The sequence below is a fragment of the Schistocerca americana genome, chromosome 3, assembly GCF_021461395.2.
Source record: "Schistocerca americana isolate TAMUIC-IGC-003095 chromosome 3, iqSchAmer2.1, whole genome shotgun sequence".
In the NCBI taxonomy this organism is placed as follows: domain Eukaryota; kingdom Metazoa; phylum Arthropoda; class Insecta; order Orthoptera; family Acrididae; genus Schistocerca; species Schistocerca americana.
Window position 1 is genome coordinate 175120952 of NC_060121.1, and position 25016 is coordinate 175145967.

Genomic DNA, 25016 nt, shown 5'->3' on the forward strand with positions numbered 1-25016 from the left:
AAAAATGTAGTTCATTTATATTTTTGTTTTTAGAAATTACCTGGGTTCTCCTCTGTTTACAGAGTTAGATGATGGTGTGTACAATCCCTTGTGGACCATGCGTGGCTTTACTCAGACGTTCCATTTCTGGAAAGAAAGCCGGAGAGCACAATCTGTACCCCTAAATGCTTTCCTTACCTATATTACCTTGCCGTGGTGGAGCATAACTAAAGGTTTGTACTGTGTGCATCCACTTGAAGGTACAAGGTTTGACAAAAGAGAAACAAGACTGTCTTCCAGACTGGCAGAGCACAAGAACACTATAGTAATAAACTGCTCGACCACTGCTGCTGTGTATCTGGAAAGTTGGAATTTGTCACAGTGTATGCACCCAGTTTAAGGTTGAGAACCGATTTGGCTCTAATAAGTTATGACAAACAGTTCCATAGCAACGCAGGCAGTGTCATTTTCTTCATGTCAGACCTTATACTTGTAACGTCATTATTAGTTATACGCAAAAATCATTTTAAAACTTCTTAGAATCAGTAAGATAAAAGTTTGCATTTGTAATTGCATTGCTACTTTACATAGAAAGCTGTCTCCAAAGCTCTTGACAGTGTCACTTTTATTCTTATCTTTGTATCACAGTAATTAACTATTTCTTAAAGTTTCATTTACCTAGTGGTTTCTCATGAAGAAAAAGCGGAGTCAAAGACACCATTATAACACACAAACATGCAATAGAATTTTTAATATTAGCATAAGATTGATTCTTGCATAATAAGGAGACAAGGTACTGGCAGAAGTGAAGCTGTGAGGACGGGGCGTGAGTCATGGTTGGGTAGCTCAGATGGTAGAGCACTTGCCCATGAAAGGCAAAGGTCCTGAGTTCGAGTCTTGGTCTGGCCAATGTGCCAGGAAGTTTAATAAATACAATGTTTGACTGAACATTTCCCTCGCACAGTTTAATTCCAAGACTAGTTCCAGCACAAATTGAGTGGTGCATGGACTGAAAGTGAAAGTGAAAGAGAAAATCTACAATGACACCACTGCACTTAAGATTGACTAATTAGCAAAGCAGCTTTTCAGCAGTCTGTTATGACAGCTAAGCTTAATTTCTCATATGATATTATAGAAGACTAGAAGGTACATGGAAACAACTGTTCCATAGTAATTATAATTACAAACAGACACATAATATAAAACCAGCACAGCAGTAAAGTTTGTTTCTACAATATCCAGTATGCAGATAAAAATCACATGGAAACAACATTATTTGTTCGAACTATATTCCACATCAATGACTTAAAGGTGCTTTAAGCATAACATATCCCAGCTGCATCATTAGTGGAACAATTCTGTGAGGCTTTTTATATTTTAAAATATTTATTGTAAAAGTCTCAGTTGGAATTAGTCGCACTTGATAACTAGTTTTGAGCATATTTAATGTTAAACTTCAGAGCTAAAAATAGAATAAAATAAAACGTAATTAAATAACTATTACTTTGTACAGCACACAAATGCATGAACAAAATGGGGAACATATTGTTCATTATTGTAAAAACTTTAACTTAAAAATAATGTTGATACAATTTCAAAACACAAGACAAAACTCAACATGGAAAATGCCCACAAACATATCAGGAGAATTCTGAAGAGATCATGTAGACATAAGAAACAAAAATGCAAGACAGATTTTGAATGTGAGTACATGAAAGGGATATACATCTACAGCTACAAAAGTACTCAGTGAGCCACCATTTGGTGCATGTAGAGGGTACCTTGTACCACTGCCAGTCATTTCCTTTCCTTCTCCACTCACAAATAGAGTGAGGGAAAAATGCCTGTCTGTATGCCTCCATACGAGCCATAATTTCCCTTAGCTTATTTTCATGGTCCTTAAGCAAAATGTACAATGGTGGCAGTAGAATCATTCTGCAGTAAACTTCAAATGCTGGTTCTCTAAATTTTCTCAATTGTGTTTCATGAAAAGAAAGTCATCTTCCTTCCAGGGCTTCCCATTTGAATTCACAAAGCACCTCCATAACACTTGCATGTCGATGGAACCTACAGGTAATAAATCTGGCTGACTGCCTCTGAACTGTTTTGATGTCTTCCTTTACTCCACCATGCTAAGAATCCTAAACACTCAAGCATTGCTGATACTGAAGAATGGCTCACACTAATGTTCTGTACGTGATCTCTTTTGTAGGTGAGCTACACTTCTGCAAAATTCTCACAATAAACCTAAGTTGATCATTTGCCTTCCTGATTACCCTCCATATGTGCTCGTTTCATTTCATACTGCTTTGTAGCATTGTACCTACATATTTAATCAAAGTGATTGTGTCAAACAGCACACTACTAATGCCGTATTTGAACATTACAGGATTTTTTTTTCACTAATCTTCATTAATTTACATTTTTCTACATTTAGAGCAAGCTGCCATTCATTACACCAACTAGAAATTTTGTCTATGTTGTCTTTTATCCTCCCAGTCACTCATTATTAATACCCTTCCTATACACCACAGCATCATCATCAGCAGCAGCAGTAGCAGCAGCTCACCCTCTCAGATCATTTACGTATACGGGGAATAAGGGCAGCCCTATTACGCTTCCCTAGGGTGTGGGGTGCTCCTGATGATACCCTTGTCTCTGATGAACACTTGCTATTTAGGACAACATATTGGGTTCTTGGGGTTTGACCATCACTCGCTACAAGTAAAAATTAGGCCAAACCCAAGAAACAGAAAAGAACAATGCGGAACATATTTTTAAGACAAGACCCATAGTACTTGAAAATAAACAAAGACAAAATTATTGATGAAATTAATCAAAAAACAACAGAAAATTGGATAGACATTGCGAAGACAGTTGAGAAGGCAAAGCCTTGGAGACAACCTTCATGGAATCACAAACTTAGATGATGGAACGCAACTTACGACCTAGTCAGGTCATTGAATGAAGAATCCAGACTTGGGAGATGCTTAGCTGTAATAGAACAACACTAACAGTGCTGGATTTCCATGAAGCCCAGAAAAAAATCGTTGAAACATACTGGAAAAGTCAAAATGACCTACAGCAAAAGTGGTCTAAATAAAATAAAGGAATCTTCAGGTTTTCACGGTGCAAAGACTGCTCCATTAAGTTTCGGGAATGCAGCCACATAAATTCTGCTTCTTCTTCTATTATTTCAGCTGTATACCTTTCAGCCATCTTCAGAGAGAGCCGTACGACTGACGTTCCAGCGTTCGCTCCGTCCTTTTAAACTCGCGGACCGCGCCACTGCGCATGCGGCCACAGATAAACAAGCACCAGTGATGTTGATTGGCGGCAAAGACGTAACATATGCATGAGTTACGTCTGTGGCTGCACATTTGATCCATGCTGGGAGGTCGATGTATTACTGGGAGCTGAACTGTAGCGACGTCTTTGTAAGTTCAATATTGAAAGTGCCGGATTCCATGATTTATCTAATATGAAACCGCTGTCTCTATTAATTAAATTCTTCGCCAAGTGGATTTCAATGGCCTCTTTTACTACGGAGTCCCAGAAAGATGAAACAGAAGTCAGAATTTCGACATTTTCATATACCATAGAGTGACCAGAATCAATACAATGCTCTGCCACAGCCGATTTACTGGGTTGTAAGAGCCGAGTGTACCTGCGATGTTCCATACACCTCTCTTGGACTGTACGATTCGTTTGTCCGATATATGAAAGGCCACATTCACATGGTATCTTGTAAACTCCAGGCTTGCGGAGTAGTAAGTCATCTTTAACAGAACCCAGGAGTGCAGCCGTCTTCGCCGGTGGACGAAAAATCACTTTTACTTTATGTTTAGTGAGGATCCGTCCTATTTTGGATGAAAGGCTTCCCACATACAGCAGGACAGCCATGGATTTAAATGTTTCCTCGTCATCTTCTGTATTCCTTACGGACACCTTAGGTTTTATTTGTAGTGCCTTACGTATCTGTTGTGGAGAATACCCGTTGTCCTCAAAAACTCTCTTCAGATGTAAAAGTTCGTCTTTTAAACTACTTTCATCAGATATGACATGTGCTCGGTGTACCAAAGTTCTTAGAACGCTACTCATCTGCGAAGGATGGTGACATCTATTTGCATGTAAATATAAGTCCGTATGGGTCGGTTTCCGATATACTGCATGGCCCAGAGTGCCATCTTCTTTGCGCTGAACCAAGACATCTAAAAATGGAAGACATCCCTCCTTTTCCACTTCCATTGTAAACTGAATTTGTCCATGTATGGAATTCAGATGGTTTAAGAAGTCCTGCAATTTGTCCTCGCCATGGGGCCACACTACAAAGGTGTCGTCAACGTACCTCCAAAAAAACTGTAGGCTTCAAACTAGCAGACTCCAGGGCCTTCTCCTCGAAATCCTCCATAAATAAATTGGCCACCAAGGGTGACAAAGGACTACCCATGGCAACACCGTCAGTCTGTTCAAAAAAGTCGTTATTAAATAAAAAGTTTGTGGAGGTCATCATATGGTGAAACAAAGCTAAAATCTCCTTATCAAAACTTCTTCCTATGAGTTCTAAAGATTCAGAGAGAGGTACCTTAGTAAATAGCGACACTACATCAAAGCTCACTAATAGATCAGAGGTGTTCAGTTTCAAAGATTTTAATTTGCCAAAGAAATCTGCATAATTCCTTATATGATGATCACATTTTCCCACAAGCGGCCTCAATAGTGACACCAGGTGCTTGGCACAATCATAGTTGGGAGAACCAATATTGCTCACGATAGGACATAGAGGAACATCTTTCTTATGGATCTTTGGGAGTCCATAAAGCCTTAGAGGCACTGCACCCACAAAGAAGAGAGGACTGCACTACGTATGCTCCGCCAAGATACCGAAACGGTGGTTCTCCCTGCTGATAAAGGTAATGCCACTGTTTTAATGTCACGTGACGACTACCATGATAAGATATACAGCTTACTCAATTATAGTATGTACCGGAAGATCAGTAAGGACCCAACCAACAAGGTGGTAAGGATGACGGCGTCGCTTTTGAATGCCCCCCCATTTCCACCGGAAGTCATACGAAGACTAAAACCAAGTGGTGCAGTGCCTCTAAGGCTTTATGGACTCCCAAAGATCCATAAGAAAGATGTTCCTCTATGTCCTATCGTGAGCAATATTGGTTCTCCCAACTATGATTGTGCCAAGCACCTGGTGTCACTATTGAGACCGCTTGTGGGAAAATGTGATCATCATATAAGGAATTCTGCAGATTTCTTTGGCAAATTAAAATCTTTGAAACTGAACACCTCTGATCTATTAGTGAGCTTTGATGTAGTGTCGCTATTTACTAAGGTACCTCTCTCTGAATCTTTAGATCTCATAGGAAAAAGTTTTGATAAGGAGATTTTAGCTTTGTTTCACCATGTGATGACCTCCACAAACTTTTTATTTAATAACGACTTTTTTGAACAGACTGACGGTGTTGCCATGGGTAGTCCTTTGTCACCCTTGGTGGCCAATTTATTTATGGAGGATTTCGAGGAAAAGGCCCTGGAGTTGCTAGTTTGAAGCCTACAGTTTTTTTGGAGGTACGTTGACGACACCTTTGTAGTGTGGCCCCATGGCGAGGACAAATTGCAGGACTTCTTAAACCATCTGAATTCCATCCATGGACAAATTCAGTTTACAATGGAAGTGGAAAAGGAGGGATGTCTTCCATTTTTGGATGTCTTGCTTCGGCGCAAAGAAGATGGCACTCTGGGCCATGCAGTATATCGGAAACCGACCCATACGGACTTATATTTACATGCAAATAGCTGTCACCATCCTTCGCAGACGAGTAGTGTTCTAAGAACTTTGGTACACCGAGCACACATCATATCTGATGAAAGTAGTTTAAAAGACGAACTTTTACATCTGAAGAGAGTTTTTGAGGACAACGGGTATTCTCCACAACAGATACGTAAGGCACTACAAATAAAACCTAAGGTGTCTGTAAGAAATGAAGAAGATGACGAGGAAACATTTAAATCCATGGCTGTCCTGCCGTATGTGGGAAGCCTTTCATCCAAAATAGGACGGATCCTCACTAAACATAAAGTAAAAGTGATTTTTCGTCCACCGGCGAAGACGGCTGCACTCCTGGGTTCTGTTAAAGATGACTTACTACTCCGCAAGCCTGGAGTTTACAAGATACCATGTGAATGTGGCCTTTCATATATCGGACAAACGAATCGTACAGTCCAAGAGAGGTGTATGGAACATCGCAGGTACACTCTTACAACCCAGTAAATCGGCTGTGGCAGAGCATTGTATTGATTCTTGTCACTCTATGGTATATGAAAATGTCGAAATTCTGACTTCTGTTTCATCTTTCTGGGACTCCGTAGTAAAAGAGGCCATTGAAATCCACTTGGCGAAGAATTTAATTAATAGAGACAGCGGTTTCACATTAGATAAATCATGGAATCCGGCACTTTCAATATTGAACTAACAAAGATGTCGCTACAGTTCAGCTCCCAGTAATACATCGACCTCCCAGCATGGATCGAATGCGCAGCCACAGATGTTACTCATGCATATGTTACGTCTTTGCCACCGATCAACATCACTGGTGCCTTGTTTATCTGTGGCCGCTTGCGCAGTGGCGCGGTCCGCGAGTTTAAAAGGATGGAGCGAGCGCTGGAGCGTCAGTCGTACGTCTCTCTCTGAAGATGGCTAAAAGGTATACAGCTGAAATATTAGAAGAAGAAGCAGAATTTATGCGGCTGCATTCCCGAAACTTAATGGAGCAAAATCAAGGAAGTCTTCAAATTGAATAACATGAGAAACTTCTAAAAAATATTCAGAGAAAATATAAAGGCTTATCAGCCTCCAAATATCTCTTACAAGAACAAATGGCTCTCTAGAAACATATACTAAAGAAAACATCAAAATACTTTAAAAAAATTCTTTGATAAACTCTTCAGTTATGAGAAACCTAAACACAAAATTAAAGCTCCTTAATACAATACCAAATCCAAGCTTCCTACACTCACAGAGTTATAAGAGATTGTAAAATAACAGAGGCTCAGGGGAATATGTCTTTATCACTGAGTCTGCAAACTCATAGAAAAAAAAAATTACAAAAAAATTCATAACATTCTCACAGAATATGGATTACAGAGAAAATCCACACATGTGGAAATGCGCATTGATCCACCAACTGTATGAAAAGGGTAACAAGATAGGCTTCTGATAATTAAACAGGTACATCATTATTACCTATCACTTACCAAATTCTATCCAAGGCATTACTCAACATATTAGAATCACAATCTGATATAAAGATAGGTGAGTACCAGGCAGGTTTCAGAAAAGGAAGATCATATAGTGAACAGATTTGGAATCTGTGGGCACTCTTGAAGCTCAGACAAGCAGACAACAGTGTAGTCACATTTGTGGACCTAAAGAATACCTACAACACCGTAGACAGACATACCCTCTTTGACACACTAGAAGAATACGGAACTGCCAGAAAAACTAGAACACTCATTCAACACAACAATGGACAAGGAGCACTGGAACACATATATAAAGTCTCTGCCAGAACAGCACTACAGATATGATAAGAGAAATTGCTGTATATGGAAAGAGAAAACAACATATCATGCACACAAAATACAGAAAGATTAGAAGAATGGAAAAATTCAAGTATCTAGGGGAATACATGCAAATAGGAGGCTCAAACAAGACATCCAACATAGAGAGAACAGAAAAACTTCAGAAAGCGTACAAACTCACATGGCTGCACCACAATAAAAGAAATACGCCAAGAAAGGCCAAACTGAGGCACTATAATAAAGCTGTACTGCAAGAGGCACTTTAAGCATCAACAACTACTACACTCAGAGCATCAGGTATCACTGAGACAGAAAAAAATAGAATGTAACATCCTCAGAATTTTTTTGGATGAATACACAGGAAAGGCAATCAAAGAATTATACTAACTCACACAGGCAGACTCACAGATGTGATCAGAAAACTCCAACAAACACTCTGTGGACACATGCATAAAGTGAACAACAACAACAACAACAATAGAATTACAAAGACGATTTTTGGAGTAGTAAACAGCTCAATCAAAAAATCAATTGGCTTCAAAAAATAGATGACCAAAAACAAGCAGGAATCAATAGGAGAATTATAAATGAAAGAAGCAAATTCAGCAACGAAATTATGAATGTGAAATTTGAAGTAAAAGACAGGAAGAAAACAGGGAAAATGTGGACAGAACAAAGGGAACAGGAACACAACCAAAGAATGAAGAGATTTTGGAAAGAGAAAAAGGAGGAAGAAAAGAGAAGAAATTGAATAATCATGTAAAATTAATGTTCAAACATAATAATATACTTTTTCAATTGATAACATCAATTGAAAATATTTAACATTCTTAAAATTGTACCTGATTAATTATGAATTGTGAAAAGTAAATAATTCTTTAAAAAGAATATAGTCATAAGCAGTAAAATAAAAGTAACAGCACCATAGTACACTTGTAACAACATTCCATATCATCCAGTTTTTTACCAAACCAATTTTCCATCACATAGTCACATGTATCAGGGGTAATGGCTAGAGAAAAATCACTGATACTATGTGGTATTGGAATGTAACAAAGATGTTGCCTGAAAGATGTGATATAATTAATTTAAAACTAAGAAGCAATGTAGATATTGTACCTAACACTGATACATGATACATCTTGTTAAACTAAGTATTTAAATTAAAATATTGATCTAAAACATCGAATGCACATGTTTTTCACTAGAGGGCATCTGAGTTGTGTTTTCTGCTAGCATGCACTGAGCTCAGTCTGCTTACAGCCTCACTGCCAACAAGTGCAGTGGGGCTGCTGAAGTCATCCCATGCTGAGTGACTCTGTAGCAAACCTGGAGAGTTGCTGCTGACTAGACTGTCTGAGTATTTGTCAAAATTGTTGAAGTCACTCTGGAGATTGAGTGTTTTGTCTGGTTCTTTTAGATGATGTCCCAATATTTCGAGTTGTTCTAAATGTTCAAAAAAATGTCCCATGGACCTACCTAGTGTTTACTTTCAATTAGATGATCTCCAAGTGCTCTCTTATTATTTTGTAGTGAAATGTGCTTGTTAAATCAGATTCCAATAATTCTACCAATTCGGCCTATATACTGTTTATGGTGGTTGTTGCATTTGATGCACTAATTGTAAAACTTGATTTATTTGTATCTTGTTTTAGTTTAAAATGAAGAGTTTAAATTCTGTGAAAGGCTAGTCTTAAGTGTGTTTTCTGAAACTGTTGCCATATTGCATCTGACATCTGACACCCTTTGTATTCTGTAGACATGTAAATAGATTTTTGCACTTGATGTTCCTTTCTTAACACTTAGTGTGTGTCTTGCGCAATATTATGGCACTTGCAGCAAGTGAGAATGTACAACAGACATAATATTACATCGCGCGAGCTATGATGATTTTCTGCGGTCTCAAATGCATTTCTACGGCCCCTGAATCATCTATGAGGTCTGGAGGCTTCGTAGATGACAGTAGCAGTATCATTTGAACAACTCATCCTTTTTGAAACCTTTATCACCCTTTCTTGTTTCATAGACCTTAGGCGATGATAGCGTTCTCTCCGTTTCATCAATTTTTTGCGCTTTTCTGTTGATGTTTTTGTTAAAATGTGCAGTGAAGAAGAGAAATGTTCAGAGAAAATGATTTTGAAAGACCCCAACGAGTCTGTAGATGATGAAAATGAGGTATTTGATGATGATTCAGGTTGCACATCATCTGAAAATTTTAGTAATTCTACTTTTTTGAAGATGAGTTGCTGCATAGTTATCATGGATTCTCCTTCAGGTACATTAGGAAATGAAAGCGGGTGTAAGAGTCCAGTGAATATAATGTTGGACTGTGCATTTCTCCATCTTTCAATGTACATTACACTGTCCTCTACTAATAATGAAAAAGTTGCTTTGATCTTGTGTCTTTTCTCTTTCCTTAGCTGTAAATTGACTGTAAAAGAAATGTAAACAGGAAGATCATGTGTTTCTTTACGTACTTGACTGAAAGATTGCATGTTTCCATACATATTTGACAGAAAGATCACGTGTTTCCTTACATATTTGAATACTAGAATTACTTTTCTATTTTTTCAGCAATAATTACTGTTAAACTAAAGTTTCATCTGTGTATTCAAGATTTAACACTAGCAATAGCAAAATATGTGTATTTAAAGTAGAAAGTCTAATAAGCCTGAAAATGTTTTGAAATTCCAACTACATATTTACACACACACACAAATTATAACTTTAAAAAGAAATTGTAGATATTTTAGCCGGCTCACAGGCAATGGCAGCTACTTAAGACTAACACTGTAAGTATTAATGTAATAGTACTGCCCTTTCCATGTACTCTATTTTAATTTCTGGAAACATTTTAGTGACTATTTCAGTCATGTAACCATTACGTAACAGCAAATTGCTTAAGAATGGCTTTTTAATTTTCTTATCCTGCTCACTGAATGGTAGCTTAAGTAATCCATTAATTAAGGAACTAAAATATGCCATCTTGTGTATAGTTGGATACCATGATGTTGTTGTCATAATGAGATGTGTGTAAGTAGGTTTCCTGTTAATGCTTGAAATATATGGACACCACTTGAAAGAACCAGAAGAAATAGTCAGTCTGCTGTGAGACTTCATGAATTTTTGCAACATACTCAGATGCCCCAGCCAACAGCAACTCTCCAGCTTTGCTACAGCACTATTCCACAGATGATCATCTTAGCAGCCTGCTGCACATGCTGGCAACGTGGCCGAAGGCAGATTGAGCCCGGTGTGCACAGGTGGAAGACAAACCTTAGATGCCCTCTGGTGGAAACTGCGTGCACTGTGTTTTAGATCAATGTTTTACTGTAAATACATATTTTAACAAGATGTATCATGTGTGTGTTAGGTGCATTATCTAAATTACTTATTAGTTTTAAATTAATTGTATTACATCTTTTAGACAATGTCTTTGTTATTTTTTTAATACTGCACATTTCCTCATCTCCCCCACCCCCACCCCCTCCTCCATCCTTCCTCTCACCTTCCTCTGTCATCCATGACAAATGGACCTGTATGATGGAAATGCAAGATGCCACAGAATGCTGTCACAAGTGTTCTATGGTGGTTTTTCTTTTATTTTGTGTTCCTTAGAAAGAATTTTTACTTTCCACAACTCATGATTAAACAGGCACAACTTTAATAATAATTTTAAATATTTTCAGTCATTATTGTTTATTGAAATAATTATTTCTTAATGTCTTATTATATTTACTTTCAAATCTGAAGATGATCATTAAATGTGGTTGGAAGTAGTTATGAAGTGCGACTAATTACAGCTGAGTCCTTTAGAATAAATGTTAAAAAAGAATTATACAGTTGCGGCATCGGTCATTAAGATATGTGATCCATTATTAAACTCTGTGACTGTACACATGAGCTGTCTAATACAATATGGCTGTCATCATCAACCCAGAACGTAGGGAGTGGAATGGTCTCATGTTGCTGAGGTTCGACTGCAGCAAGTAGTGACCTTGGCTGGGATGGGTAGTGGAGATACAAAACAGGCATGGGGTAGGGAGGGGGAAGGAAAGCAGTATAGGAGTGAGGGAAGATGCAGTAATGCTGCCTGTGGGGATGTGGAGGGACATACCAGAGCCAGGGACAGAGGTACTGAGTGCAGCATTGAAAGGCTGTGCTGCCGCAAGGGAGTGGGAAGGAAGAGGAGAGTGGTGCTAGGAAGGGGGGTGGGGTGAGAAGAGTAAGCAAAGTGGGGGGAAAGGACTATGGAGGCAAACTTGGGAGGTAAGGGGCAGGACAGATGTCTGAGACTCGAGTAGGACTGTGGACTTGTGAAAAGTGAGGAGGGAAACAGAGAAGGGAGAAAAACTGCTGGAATGGGAGGGGGGTGGGGGAGGGGGGGGGGGGGGGTGGATAGAAGATATCCAACTCTAGAGCGGGAGCAGGCAAGGGCAGTGTATTGCGTGGCTTGCCCAGAAACTGTGTGGTCCAGTTATTATCTTCATCTACATCAGTATTCTGCAAACCACCATGAGGTGCATTGCAGAGGGGATGTTCCATTGTACCAATTACTAGGGTTTCTTTCTGATCCATTTGATTATGGAGCATGGAAAGAATGATTTATTGAATGCCTCTGTGAGTGCCATAATTATTCTAATCTTATCCTCACAATCCCTGTGTAAGCAATATGAGGGGCTATAGTATATGCCTAGAGTCATTATTTAGACCAGTTCTTGAAAGTTTGTAACAGACATTCTCGGTATTCTGTACATCTATCTTCAAGAGTCTTCCATTTCAGTACCTTCAGTACCTCAGTGACACACTACCATGGATGAAATGAATCTGGGACCATTTGTGCTACACTTCTCTGTATATGTTCAATCCCCAATTAATCCTATTTGTTACAGGTAACACACACTTGAGCAATATTCTAGAACCAGTGACATGTGTGATTTGTAAGGAATTTCCTTTGTAGACTGATTGCACTTCCCCTGTATACCACCAATAAACTAAAGTTTACAAGGTTGGTTTGAAAAGTCCTCGGAATTACCACAAGAGGTCAGCACTAGCGCAATGAGCTGTTCATGTGATATTCATTGGACTGTTGCCTGTAAAGACTGTAGTGCTCTATTGTTGTTCCCGCTTAGTGATTTGCTAAGATGCAAAAAATCAAGATCTGAGCAGTGATTAAGTACTTTGTAAAGAAAGGTATCAAAGCAAAGGACATTCATGCCAATTTCCAGAATACAGTGGGGGACTCTGCTCCTTCATATTCAACTGTTTCCAAGCAGTCAAATGAATTTAAATTTGGTTGGGAGAACTGAGAAGTTTGGCCAAGATGTGTCACGACTTCAAAAATCATTTCAGAAGTGCACAAAATGGTCATGGAGGATCACCGATTAAAAGTGCATGAAATTGCTCATGCTTAACAGATATCATCTGAAAGTGTATATCACATTTTAACTGAAGAATTATAAATTAAAAAATTATCTGGAAAATGGGTGCCACGACTCTTGACGCTGGATCAAAAACGCATGAGAATGTACATATGGGAACAATGTCTGGCCCGGTTTAGGAGAAATGAACAAGATTTTTTGTGCCAGTTTGTGACCAAAGATGAAAGTTGGGTGTACTACTAGCCCCAGAGACAAAATAACAGTCAAAGCAGTGGAAATATGCTGATTTTTCTGCCACCAAAGAAAGCAAAGACAATTCCTTCAGCGAGAAAGGTCATAGCATCCATGTTCTGGGATGCGAAGGGAATTCTGTTTATAGGTTACCTCCCCACTGGGAAAACAATTACTGGAGAATGCTATGCTAACCTCCTGGACAAATTGCAACAAAAGATACATGAAAGAAGGCCAGATTTAGCAAGGAAGAAAGTCATCTTCCATCAAGACAATGCATGCCCACACACGTGCCGTCACCATAGGAGAATTATAGGAACTAAGGTATGAATTGTTGCCACACCCACCTTATGCACCTGATACGGCTCCATCAGACTTCCATCTCTTTCCAAAACTGAAAATTTTTCGTGGTGGACGAAGATTCACATGAAACGGAGAATTGTTAGCAGGACTTGACAACTATTTTGCAGGCCTGGAGGAAACTCATTTTCAAGATAGGATCACGGCACTGGAATATCATTGGACCAAGTGAATTAATCTACAAGGAGACTAAACCAAAAAATAAAAAAAAGTTTCAGTGATGTAAGTACTTTTTTTTCTATTCCATTCTGAGAACTTTTCAAACCACCCGCGTACTACCTGCTTTATCCATGGGATCATTCCATTTCATATCCCGACAAAGTGTTACACACAGGTATTCATTTGCATGAGCTGGCCAATTGCAGCAGTGACCTGTTGATATTATAGCCATAGGATACAACATTTTGTTTTGTTTTGTGAAGTGCACAATTCTATATTTCTGAACATTTAAAGCAAGTTGCCAGTCTTTGCACCACTTTAAAATCTGATCAAGAAATGACTGAATATTTACGCAGCTTCTGTCAGATAGTACTTCATTATAGATAACTGCATATCTGCAAAAAGCCTGATGTTACTATTAATGTTGTGTGCAAGATCATTAATATACACTCCTGGAAATGGAAAAAAGAACACATTGACACCGGTGTATCAGACCCACCATACTTGCTCCGGACACTGCGAGAGGGCTGTACAAGCAATGATCACACGCACGGCACAGCGGACACACCAGGAACCGCGGTGTTGGCCGTCGAATGGCGCTAGCTGCGCAGCATTTGTGCACCGCCACCGTCAGTGTCAGCCAGTTTGCCGTGGCATACGGAGCTCCATCGCAGTCTTGAACACTGGTAGCATGCCGCGACAGCGTGGACGTGAACCGTATGTGCAGTTGACGGACTTTGAGCGAGGGCGTATAGTGGGCATGCGGGAGGCCGGGTGGACGTACCGCCGAATTGCTCAACACGCGGGGCGTGAGGTCTCCACAGTACATCGATGTTGTCGCCAGTGGTCGGCGGAAGGTGCACGTGCCCGTCGACCTGGGACCGGACCGCAGCGACGCACGGATGCACGCCAAGACCGTAGGATCCTACGCAGTGCCGTAGGGGACCGCACCGCCACTTCCCAGCAAATTAGGGACACTGTTGCTCCTGGGGTATCGGCGAGGACCATTCGCAACCGTCTCCATGAAGCTGGGCTACGGTCCCGCACACCGTTAGGCCGTCTTCCGCTCACGCCCCAACATCGTGCAGCCCGCCTCCAGTGGTGTCGCGACAGGCGTGAATGGAGGGACAAATGGAGACGTGTCGTCTTCAGCGATGAGAGTCGCTTCTGCCTTGGTGCCAATGATGGTCGTATGCGTGTTTGGCGCCGTGCAGGTGAGCGCCACAATCAGGACTGCATACGACCGAGGCACACAGGGCCAACACCCGGCATCATGGTGTGGGGAGCGATCTCCTACACTGGCCGTACACCACTGGTGATCGTCGAGGGGACACTGAATAGTGCACGGTACATCCAAACCGTCATCGAACCCATCGTTCTACCATTCCTAGACCGGCAAGGGAACTTGCTGTTCCAACAGGACAATGCACATCCGCATGTATCCCGTGCCACCCAACGTGCTCTAGAAGGTGTAAGTCAACTACCCTGGCCAGCAAGATCTCCGGATCTGTCCCCCACTGAGCATGTTTGGGACTGGATGAAGCGTCGTCTCACGCGGTTTGCACGTCCAGAACGAACGCTGGTCCAACTGAGGCGCCAGGTGGAAATGGCATGGCAAGCCATTCCACAGGACTCCATCCAGCATCTCTACGATCGTCTCCATGGGAGAATAGCAGCCTGCATTGCTGCGAAAGGTGGATATACACTGTACTAGTGCCGACATTGTGCATGCTCTGTTGCCTGTGTCTATGTGCCTGTGGTTCTGTCAGTGTGATCATGTGATGTATCTGACCCCAGGAATGTGTCAATAAAGTTTCCCCTTCCTGGGACAATGAATTCACGGTGTTCTTATTTCAATTTCCAGGAGTGTACATCATGAAGAGCAAAGGTCCCAATACAATTTCCTGTGGAACATCCAAAAGTATTTCATATGATGATAACTCTCCGTGCAAGGTAACGTGCTGCATTCTTCCTACCAGAAAGTCCTGAATCCAGTCACAAATTTTACTTGATACCCATGTGTCATACTTTTGACAGTAAATGTAGGTGTGGTAGTGAGTCAGTGCTTTTCGGAAATAAAAAATTAGTGTGTCTACCTGATTGTCTTGATGCAAAACTTAAAGCTTTCAGGGAAAAGAGCAAGTTGGGTGTGACGTGACTGATGTTTTGGGAATCTATGCTGGTTGACATTGGTCATTCTGTTCAAGATACCTCAATGTGTTTGAGCTCGGAATATCTTCTAAAATTCTAATTGATTGGACGATAGTTTTGTGAATCACTTCTACAACCCTTCGTGTACATGAATGTGTCCTGTGCTTTTTTCCAAGAATTCATACAGTTTTTTATTTGAGGGATCTGCATAGATTATAGTTAAAAGAAGGGTGAACCCAGTCGCAGATTTAGTATAGAATGTGATAGAAATTCCATCGGACCCTGCAGCTTTGTTCAATTTTAATGATTTCAGTTGTTTTTCAACACCACTTACACTAATACTGATTTCACTCATATTTTCAGTGGTACGAAGATTTAATTGGGGCAATTCTCACGGGTTTTCCTTTGTAAAGGAGTGTTTGAAAATGGTATTAAGCATTTCAGCTTACTACCTTCAATTTCAGTTCCTGGAAACAAATTTTGGTGCCACTAACTGCATTTACATACAATTAGAATTTCTTTGGTTTCTGTGAAAGATCATTTGGCCATATTCTGCTGCAGTAGTCATTGAAGGCATCACATATTACTCTCTCGACAGCCAGTTATGTTTCATTCAGCATCTCTCTACCTATTGCCCTATGCTTTGTTTTACACCTATTACGCAGTAATCTCTCTTTCTTTGGAAGTGTCTTTACAGTGACTGTGTACTGTAGAGGTTCCCTCCCATTATGAACTGTTCTACTGAGTACATATCTTCAGTGCATGGTCAATTGTTCTTTTAAACTTGACTCATTGTTCCTCTACGTGCTCCTGCCCCTTGTTGAAAGTTTTGGGTTCCTTATTTAGATATGACACTACTGATTTTTTTAATCTAGTTTACTATATATATATATATATATATATATATATATATATATATATATATATATATATATATATATTTGTTTTTGAACTTTGGTAATCATTGTTGCCACAACCATGTCATAGTCACTGATATCAGTTTCAGTGTGAACATCCTCACATGGACCAGTTCTATTTGTTCCCTGTTAGATCTAATATATTTCCATCACGAGTGGTGTCCTTAGTGATCTGTTGTATGTAGTTTTCAACGTAGGCATTTAGTAATGTCTCACAGACTGTCTTATCATGCCCACCACTAACAAAATTGTAATTTTCCCAGTTAATTGTTGGATGATTCAAGTCCCCACCAATGATTACAGTATGATTGGGAAACTTCCTTACAAGTGAACTGAGGTTTTCTCTAAAGTTTTCTGTTTCATCAGGAGATGAGTCTGGTGGGCGATAGAAGGATAGGGTAGGTGGCATGCGAGGTGAATTTATCACTTCGTCATAGTTCAGTGGTGGCCGTTCCAAATGTCTGTCCTTACCTGCTAGCAGCTAAGCCGAGGGTGTTCGCTGTAACCAGTGCTTCAGAGGGAAGCATTGGAACAGCCTGGTTTTGAGGACCAGGCAACTCCTGCATAAGTTTAGAAAGCTGCAGCTTAGACTATTACAGAATTGCTATAGCTCTAGTTCAGGTCATACACTCAGCTTAAAACCACTCAGTGCAGAACTGTGTTACAGATTATTATTATTATTATTATTTCTTTTTGCCCACCGAGCAAGGTGGCGCAGTGGCTAGCACACTGGACTCACGTTCGGGAGGATGACGGTTCAATCCTGTGTCCGGCTATCCTGATTTAGGTTTTCCGTGATTTCCCTAAATCGCTCCAGGCAAATGCCGGGATGGTTCCTGTGAAAGGGCACGGCCGACTTCCTTCCCCGTCCTTCCTTAATCTGATGAGAAAGATGACCTCGCTGTCTGGTCTTCTTCCCCAAAACAACCAACCAACAACCAATCTTTTTCCCAGATGGTTTATTTCGTTAGTTCTTTCGCATGTAATTATGGATGAAAAAACTGAACAGATCATTTACTGTGACAAGCAATGTGCCACTTATAGTCACTAAGCTCTGATGGAAATTGTTGGGCCTGTGGAAGCCACTGTCACTATCTGCATCTCTTGGTAATTAATTTTCATAGCAACGACATGCCTGTTTGAATAGTCTCATCAGTGAAGAAGCCTGTTTAATATATACTTTAGCTATTGAACTCAGTGCGGCAGAGATTGTGTTCCACACAAAAATAAAAGTTACTCTCTTTCAATGTTGCCCTTGACTAAATGCTTCAGAATCCACTGTTAACACAGATGAAACAATGTAGGACCAGACAAAATTGTAGAACATTGCAATTATGTTGCTGTGACACAACTCTGTCATTTCTTAACCCACTGATAACATTTTGTACAAGTTGGAGTCTGCACATACGAGGGTAATCCCAAAAGTAAGATCTCCAATTTTTTTTATAAGTACATAGATCTGTTTGTTTCTACAATGGTTTACATCAGTTTACAACTTGAACATTTAGCTATTTTTCGACATGATCACCATTTCTGTTGATGCATTTTTGTAGACGCTGTGGAAGTTTTTGTATGCCCATGTCATACCAGCTTGCTGCCATGCTGTTCAGAAAGTTATGAACCTCTTCTTTCACCTCGTCATTGGAGCTAAATTGCTGGGACCACAATTAACGCTGACGGGTACTGTGAGACTCTGAAAAAACTCAAACGGGCAACCTCTGACGATGACGTGAAAGAAGAGGTTCATAACTTTCTGAACAGCATGGCGGCGAGCTGGTATGGCATGGGCATACAAAAACTTCCACAGCATTTACAAAAATGCATCGGCAGAAATGGTGATTATGTTGAGAAATAGCTAAATGTTCAAGCTGTAAACTGATATAAACCATTGTAGAAATAAACAGGTCTTTGCACTTATAAAAAAAATAGGAGATCTTTCTTTTGGGATTACCCTAATATATTCTCAGCTTGCATACACATACCCATTCATACACGGTAATCACTAATATGCAGAAACAATGAATCACTGACCACAGTGGTGCAGTGTGACTTTCAGCAAATATTCAGGAAGTTGCTCTGTGTAGTGTAGTGCAGAGCAGTGCAGAACAGTTTGTGAATTTTATACTAATGCTTTAAAACTCAATATAACAGGGTAACTGAGTGTGGGCGGTGGTTCTGTGTCAAAGATGGATGCAAGTGCAACAGGAGAAGGGAGACTGTAGATACGGGATGTTCTTTATTATTGCATTTTTACAATGATTGGACCTTCTGGCTACTAGTGTAGATGGTGAACAAGGTGAACTTATTGTTCAGCATCTCGCAGTGCACAAACTTTCGGCCCAGTGTGCATATAATAGCACTTCAGTCTCCTCTGCTGTGGCTGCAGGTTCAAGAGAAGGCTCGTGTTTTCTGGTCTGCGTCATACCGGAGCAACATAGCTGCTGTGAGGCAGCAAACTGTGCCATATCCAGTGGTGCAGAACATGGAAGTCTCATGTTGATATTTTGGCAGAGGCAGCAATGGCGGGATACCCCATGACGTAGTCCAAAGAGGGCTACAGAGCACTCAAGCAGCAGGCAGAGTTTTGTACCCTGGCAACAATAGTGGCAGCATCATCGCCAATATGGCTTTGAATGATGATGATGATGATGATAGCTGGTTTGGGAAGGTGTTAAATGCAACTTATCAGCATTGAGTTCACAGAAGGCTGGCATTTCTGTGTCACTAGGAAACTGTTCTGGAACAGAAGAAATGACTGGAGTGACAGTTGTCACACAGAAGCCAATCAAACCAGAGTGACTCCTCGAAGGCTAGCCCCAGGGCACTGATACCCAGTACAGTGTCATGGATTTGGGTGCTTCTGCTTGAGAGTTACTGATCACAATAGTTGATGGCCAGCACCTGACGATGTCCGGTGCTCTGACACTCCAGCTCCTGCTCCAAGTACTGCTATAGTTTATCCTGATACAATTCCACCCTCCTAAGAAAAATCCAGTCTCTGGATTTCCATTGAAAACTGGCTGTAACATAAGTACTGGTTTATTTACAAGTATTTACATTTTTTGTCCCCACTTTGCCCTTAACACTATGTACACTTCTTTTTGACTTCACTAGTCCTTAGCTCACACAGATTTTTCATTCACAGTTGATTCTGTTCTTTCTCAGACTGTCTCTTGTTGGTGCCATTATTACCGGTTTGGACCCACAGGTTGAAGGTTGGAAGGGTTGGAATTAGAGCAATTTTCTGCTTGAAGTAGTAGTAAGCAATAACTATTATGGCTAAAATCATGTAGGCAGCTGAGGTTGAGATTCCTATAGTTAGGAAGTGACGATGATGCTATGTATGATACTCTAATTACAAAATGTAATCAATGTGTTAAGATATGACAGAGTTGTGGTACAATGTTATAATTGCAATGTCCTATTATTTTGTATGTTGGTTCTTCTGTGTTACAGTGAACTTTGAATGAAAGAGGCAAACAATTGAATGTAATGGAAACATTTTGTTTATGTTAGGCTGAAGGAACTGTTAAGCAAAATATTTATTCACCATGTTTGTGCACATGCGAATAGGGAAACATCAATGTCACATTGTATGATATGTAATTACTCTGAAGAGTGCATGTTTAGTCAACGCTGAAGGAGTTATATATGTGTGCAAGTTAGTCGTGGGCCTTTAGTTTTCCAGATAAAGATTTTTGGCTTTATCAGTTTATTCTTGAAAGATGATGATAGCATTAGACACAAAAGACCCATGCACTGCTCCTCATGTGGGAAATACTGCACTGCTGAGCTGGGCTGATAACCATTTGTCATTCACTTTGGGTACACGCCGTCCGCAGGTCAAGTGAGTTCACCTTTTTCTGCTCTGCGACGGAATGTCCAAAAATGGTAATCACACGCAAAAGAGAATTCTTCCGAAGAGTAGGTCTGCATTGGTTATACTCTATGTTGTACTCTATGGCAACCCAAAGGGTTATTATTTTTACTTTTTATGTGCAAGGACATTACAGAGCACACAGAAGGTATCTTAATCAGTGGCATGTTATGAATTTTTTTGCATTGGGGAGGGGGTTGTCCTGGAATTGCGGCAAAAATACAACAAAAATAATCATTGAAAGATTATTTGATTAAACAGAGAATTTGAAAAGTTTGTTCTTATACTTCTGTTCCAATGACATCAGGAACATGGGATCATGGCGGTGTCTTTGTTACACTCTCGCCTCCACCACTCAAAGATAACTTTGAGACAAATACATATGTTTACTCATAGAACAGTTTCCAAACATTACACTTTAGTTATTAGTTCTGCAGTGACATATAAAGTTTAGTTCATTGCTTATAGATATCTTAGTTTGGTGTAACTCGGAGTAATCTGCTTCCTGCCGCTACTCCTGAAGTTGTCGTCCCGGTCCATTTCATCGGAATCCTGGATCTTGTTAAGTGAATTCCATGAAATAATCCAGGCACCAAGTCATTTTATAGTGGTTTGTTAATGACAAGCTCCACAAATTCTTGGTGGGAGACCACTCCACATAACAGGCTACATAGTCACAAAGCTGTAGTAAAACAAGTATATTATTACATTGATATGTGACACAGTGGTCACGTCTGTGAACTGTCTCCTACTGAGCTTTTCTGAGCCTTCTGCTCCCCTGATTTATATGTTCTTAACAATGAAGTTAACAAAACTAGAGTGCAAATTTATAATTTTAAAAATTACAAGTTCAAGTTTATTATGAATAACTGTATACAAATCCTTTCATATTTTATGCCTAAACTGGCGTATACAATATAAAAGATTTTTACATAAGATACAAATCACATTATACTAAATAGTGAAAAACAACAATGTGAACCTAATTTTTCTTAATTATGGATTAATTAGTAAATGCAAAATAATGCTAGCATATATTGGACGAACATGATATACAAGTAAATAAATGAAATAATAAATTTTATGAAATTTAATGTATTATACAAAATCACTTTTTAGATACAACTGGAATTACAAAACTTTCCATGAATTGCTTCTTTTGGAGAGTATTTGATTAGGGTATCGAAAAAGGAATGCAAAACAAGGAGTTGTTTTATTTCAGGCACCCAGTGTGATAATTCTGTACTATCTTTTTGATTACCCAAAACCATCACTGGAACCACCAACCTATGTATCTCCCACACATTAATTTACTTACCCATCCTGCCATTAGAGATCCTACCCGCTGAAAATTTGACTCACGTGAATAACACTATAGACTCCTTAGACTAGATGTTAGCTGTTAAAAATGACTGTATATCAATGGGATACCTTGTAGACAACACAAAATTTAAACACACTTAATTTAAACACACTCACTCCACATTCTCATTAGCAGAAATTTCCCAGGTTGCATACCCACACCCATTGATGCACATTAATTTCTAGTACACAGAAAAAATGAATCGCTGACCACAATGATACAGTGTGTCTTTCAGCAAATACTCAAGATATTACCCAGTGCAGTGCAGTACAGTGGAAAACAGTTGTTGAATTTGAAACCAACACTTAAAAACTCATTATAATGATGTATAGCCGGATGCTTGTGCAAGTGGCCAAGCTTACACAACTTTGTACAAGCTTCTATTGCAGTTATAGTCTGTGTCCCTCATTTTGTTTAAAGAGCAAAATCACATTTGTGTAATTTTTATTGCGCTTTGTTCTTATTCCAACATTACTTGTCAGCTTCTCAGTGAAAGTTAGTTTTCCATCAACAGTTGCTATCCAGCAAGCTGTAGAATGTCTTCATGGTTTCAGCAATGGGTGAGGACTGTACCTGATGGTGTCCTAAATATCACTCACTTCAGCTGCTCAAACCAACAGTCCACTTTCACAATGAAAATCACTTCCTGATCTCTTGATTGAAACCAGTATGTTTGTTGAAGTTACTACACGTTGTTGTTGTTATTGTTGTTGTTGTTGTTGTTGTGATCTTCAGTTCTGAGACTGGTTTGATGCAGCTCTCCATGCTACTCAATCCTGTGCAGGCTTCTTCATCCCCCAGTATCTACTGCAACCTACATCCTTCTGAATCTGCTTAGTGTATTCATCTCTTGGTCTCCCTCTACGATTTTTACCCTCCATGCTGCCCTCCAGTACTAAATTGGTGATCCCTTGATGCCTCGGAACATGTCCTACCAACCGATTCCTTCTTCTAGTCAAGTTGTGCCACAAACTCCTCTTTTCTCCCATCCTATTAAATACCTCCTCATTAGTTATGTGATCTACCTATCTAATCTTCAGCATTCTTCTGTAGCACCACATTTCGAAAGCTTCTATTCTCTTCTTGTCCAAACTATTTATCATCCATGTTTCACTTCCATACATGGCTACACTCCATACAAATACTTTCAGAAACGACTTCCTGTCACATAAATCTATCCTCAATGTTAACAAATTTCTCTTGTTCAGAAACGCTTTCCTTGCCATTGCCAGTCTACATTTTATATCCTCTCTACTTCTATCATCATCAGTTATTTTGCTCTCCAAATAGCAAAACTCCTTTACTACTTTAAGTGTCTCATTTCCTAATCTAATTCCCTTAGCATCACCCGACTTGATCTGACTACATTCCAAATCCTCGCTTTGCTTTTGTTGATGTTCATCTTATATCCTCCTTTCAAGACACTGTCCATTCCGTTCAGCTGCTCTTCCAAGTGCTTTGCTGTCTCTGGCAGAATTACAATGTCATCGGTGAACCTCAAAGTTTTTATTTCATCTCCATAGATTTTAACACCTACTCTGAATTTTTCTTTTGTTTCCTTTATTGCTTGCTCAATATACTACACATATCAAGCATAAATTTGTGTCTATTTTAATAATAAAAGTTTGGATAAATATCCAACTTTACACATTACTGATATCAGTCACCACATTTTAAAGTTAAATATTACACACTGAAAGAAATTCAAGGAGCACCTAACTGATGGTTCTACTATTACTGCAAAGATTATATTTACATTACCCATTCTGTAACCTCTGTGACTTGACACAGGTTGTGGATGAATTTCCACCTGTAAAAGTGTGTCACGCTGGCTCCTGTACATCACCAATTCAGGCTGTCCTTCATACTTACAGGTAATGGGATAGAAGCTGCATCCTATCTCTTCTCTTACACTGCTTTTACCCTGAAAGGATACCGAATTCTGCCACTCGGACATGACTCACACTTCACAGCCAAGGGGGAGGGCGTGTTGCAGATCAGTCTTTTCCGTAAAGGAAAGTGCATCTGTAGTAATAAATAATATTTGAGATACTTTTCTAGCACTGCTGCTTCCAATAATGTTGTTGTTATTTTTTTTAATCAGCACGCATTTTGTTTCTTTTCCAGACATTTTGGATCATCGAGAGGGTCCCATTTTAACTTTCTAGCAACACTTTCTGTATGTGATCATACAGTACAAAGCAGAAGAAGATGTGGACAGTGCTGGACAAAATGTGTTCCTTTGTTACTGCTCATCCTGTTGCCAAAGAATTTTATAGATGTATCTTTGAATGGTGTGTCGTGTGTTGATGTAAGGAATTGAGAATTAAGTCATTTAGAAGTGCAATGTAGTATAGAACAATATACTTATTGACTTTTATAAGTATGTGCTGATCTTCCATATCCTTTGCATTTCACTTTTTGTTAAATAAGGTCTAAAATATGCCTTTGTTGTGAGAAAATGCTGACATGATAATTGCATTTAATAAATAAATTTGTAAATCTTAGAATTCACAGTTGTGAAGATCTTTGTGAAGCAGCACATTTATTTATTGATTTACTTTCTTCTTCAGTGCCTCTATAGTACTCTGACAAAGTACTGTGTCACTCTTAATATAGCAGCTTATGACTGCGTATTATTACAAAGATTTACTTCAGAGTTCCAACCCATGAAACCTTCTTATACGACAAATACGGTAATGGGATATAACAGTACCAGAGAAGAAAAGTTGCTACTCACCATATAGCGGAGATGCTGAGTCGTGACGGGCACAATAAAAAGATTCACACAATTAAAGCTTTCGGCCATTAAGGCATTTGTCAGCAGTGAAGTGTTGCAGTTTAGACGGAGGGCAGGAGAGAAGGTGCAGAGAGGGAAGGGGGTAAGTAGTGGAAAGGAGAGAAATAGAAGAGATTAAAAGACTGGGCGTGGCAGTGAAATGACGGCTGTGTAGTGCTGGAATGGGAACAACAGGGAGGGGGCTGGGTGGGTGAGGACAGTG

The 25016-nt window shown here is 39.7% G+C and overlaps 1 protein-coding gene across 4 annotated transcripts in view; it reads left to right on the top strand.

The window, feature by feature from the left end:
• The window catches only part of LOC124606780 (uncharacterized protein KIAA0930 homolog), a 105170-nt gene extending 80649 nt beyond the window's left edge, over positions 1-24521 (top strand). For all 4 annotated transcript variants that reach the window (XM_047138842.1, XM_047138839.1, XM_047138840.1 and 1 more), the window contains 2 exons: positions 63-212; positions 24142-24521. In XM_047138842.1, coding sequence (XP_046994798.1) covers positions 63-212; positions 24142-24182 — 191 coding nt within the window. In that variant the 3' untranslated portion in view covers positions 24183-24521. The remainder of the gene's footprint in view (positions 1-62; positions 213-24141) is intronic.
• The last annotated feature ends 495 nt before the right edge of the window (positions 24522-25016 follow it).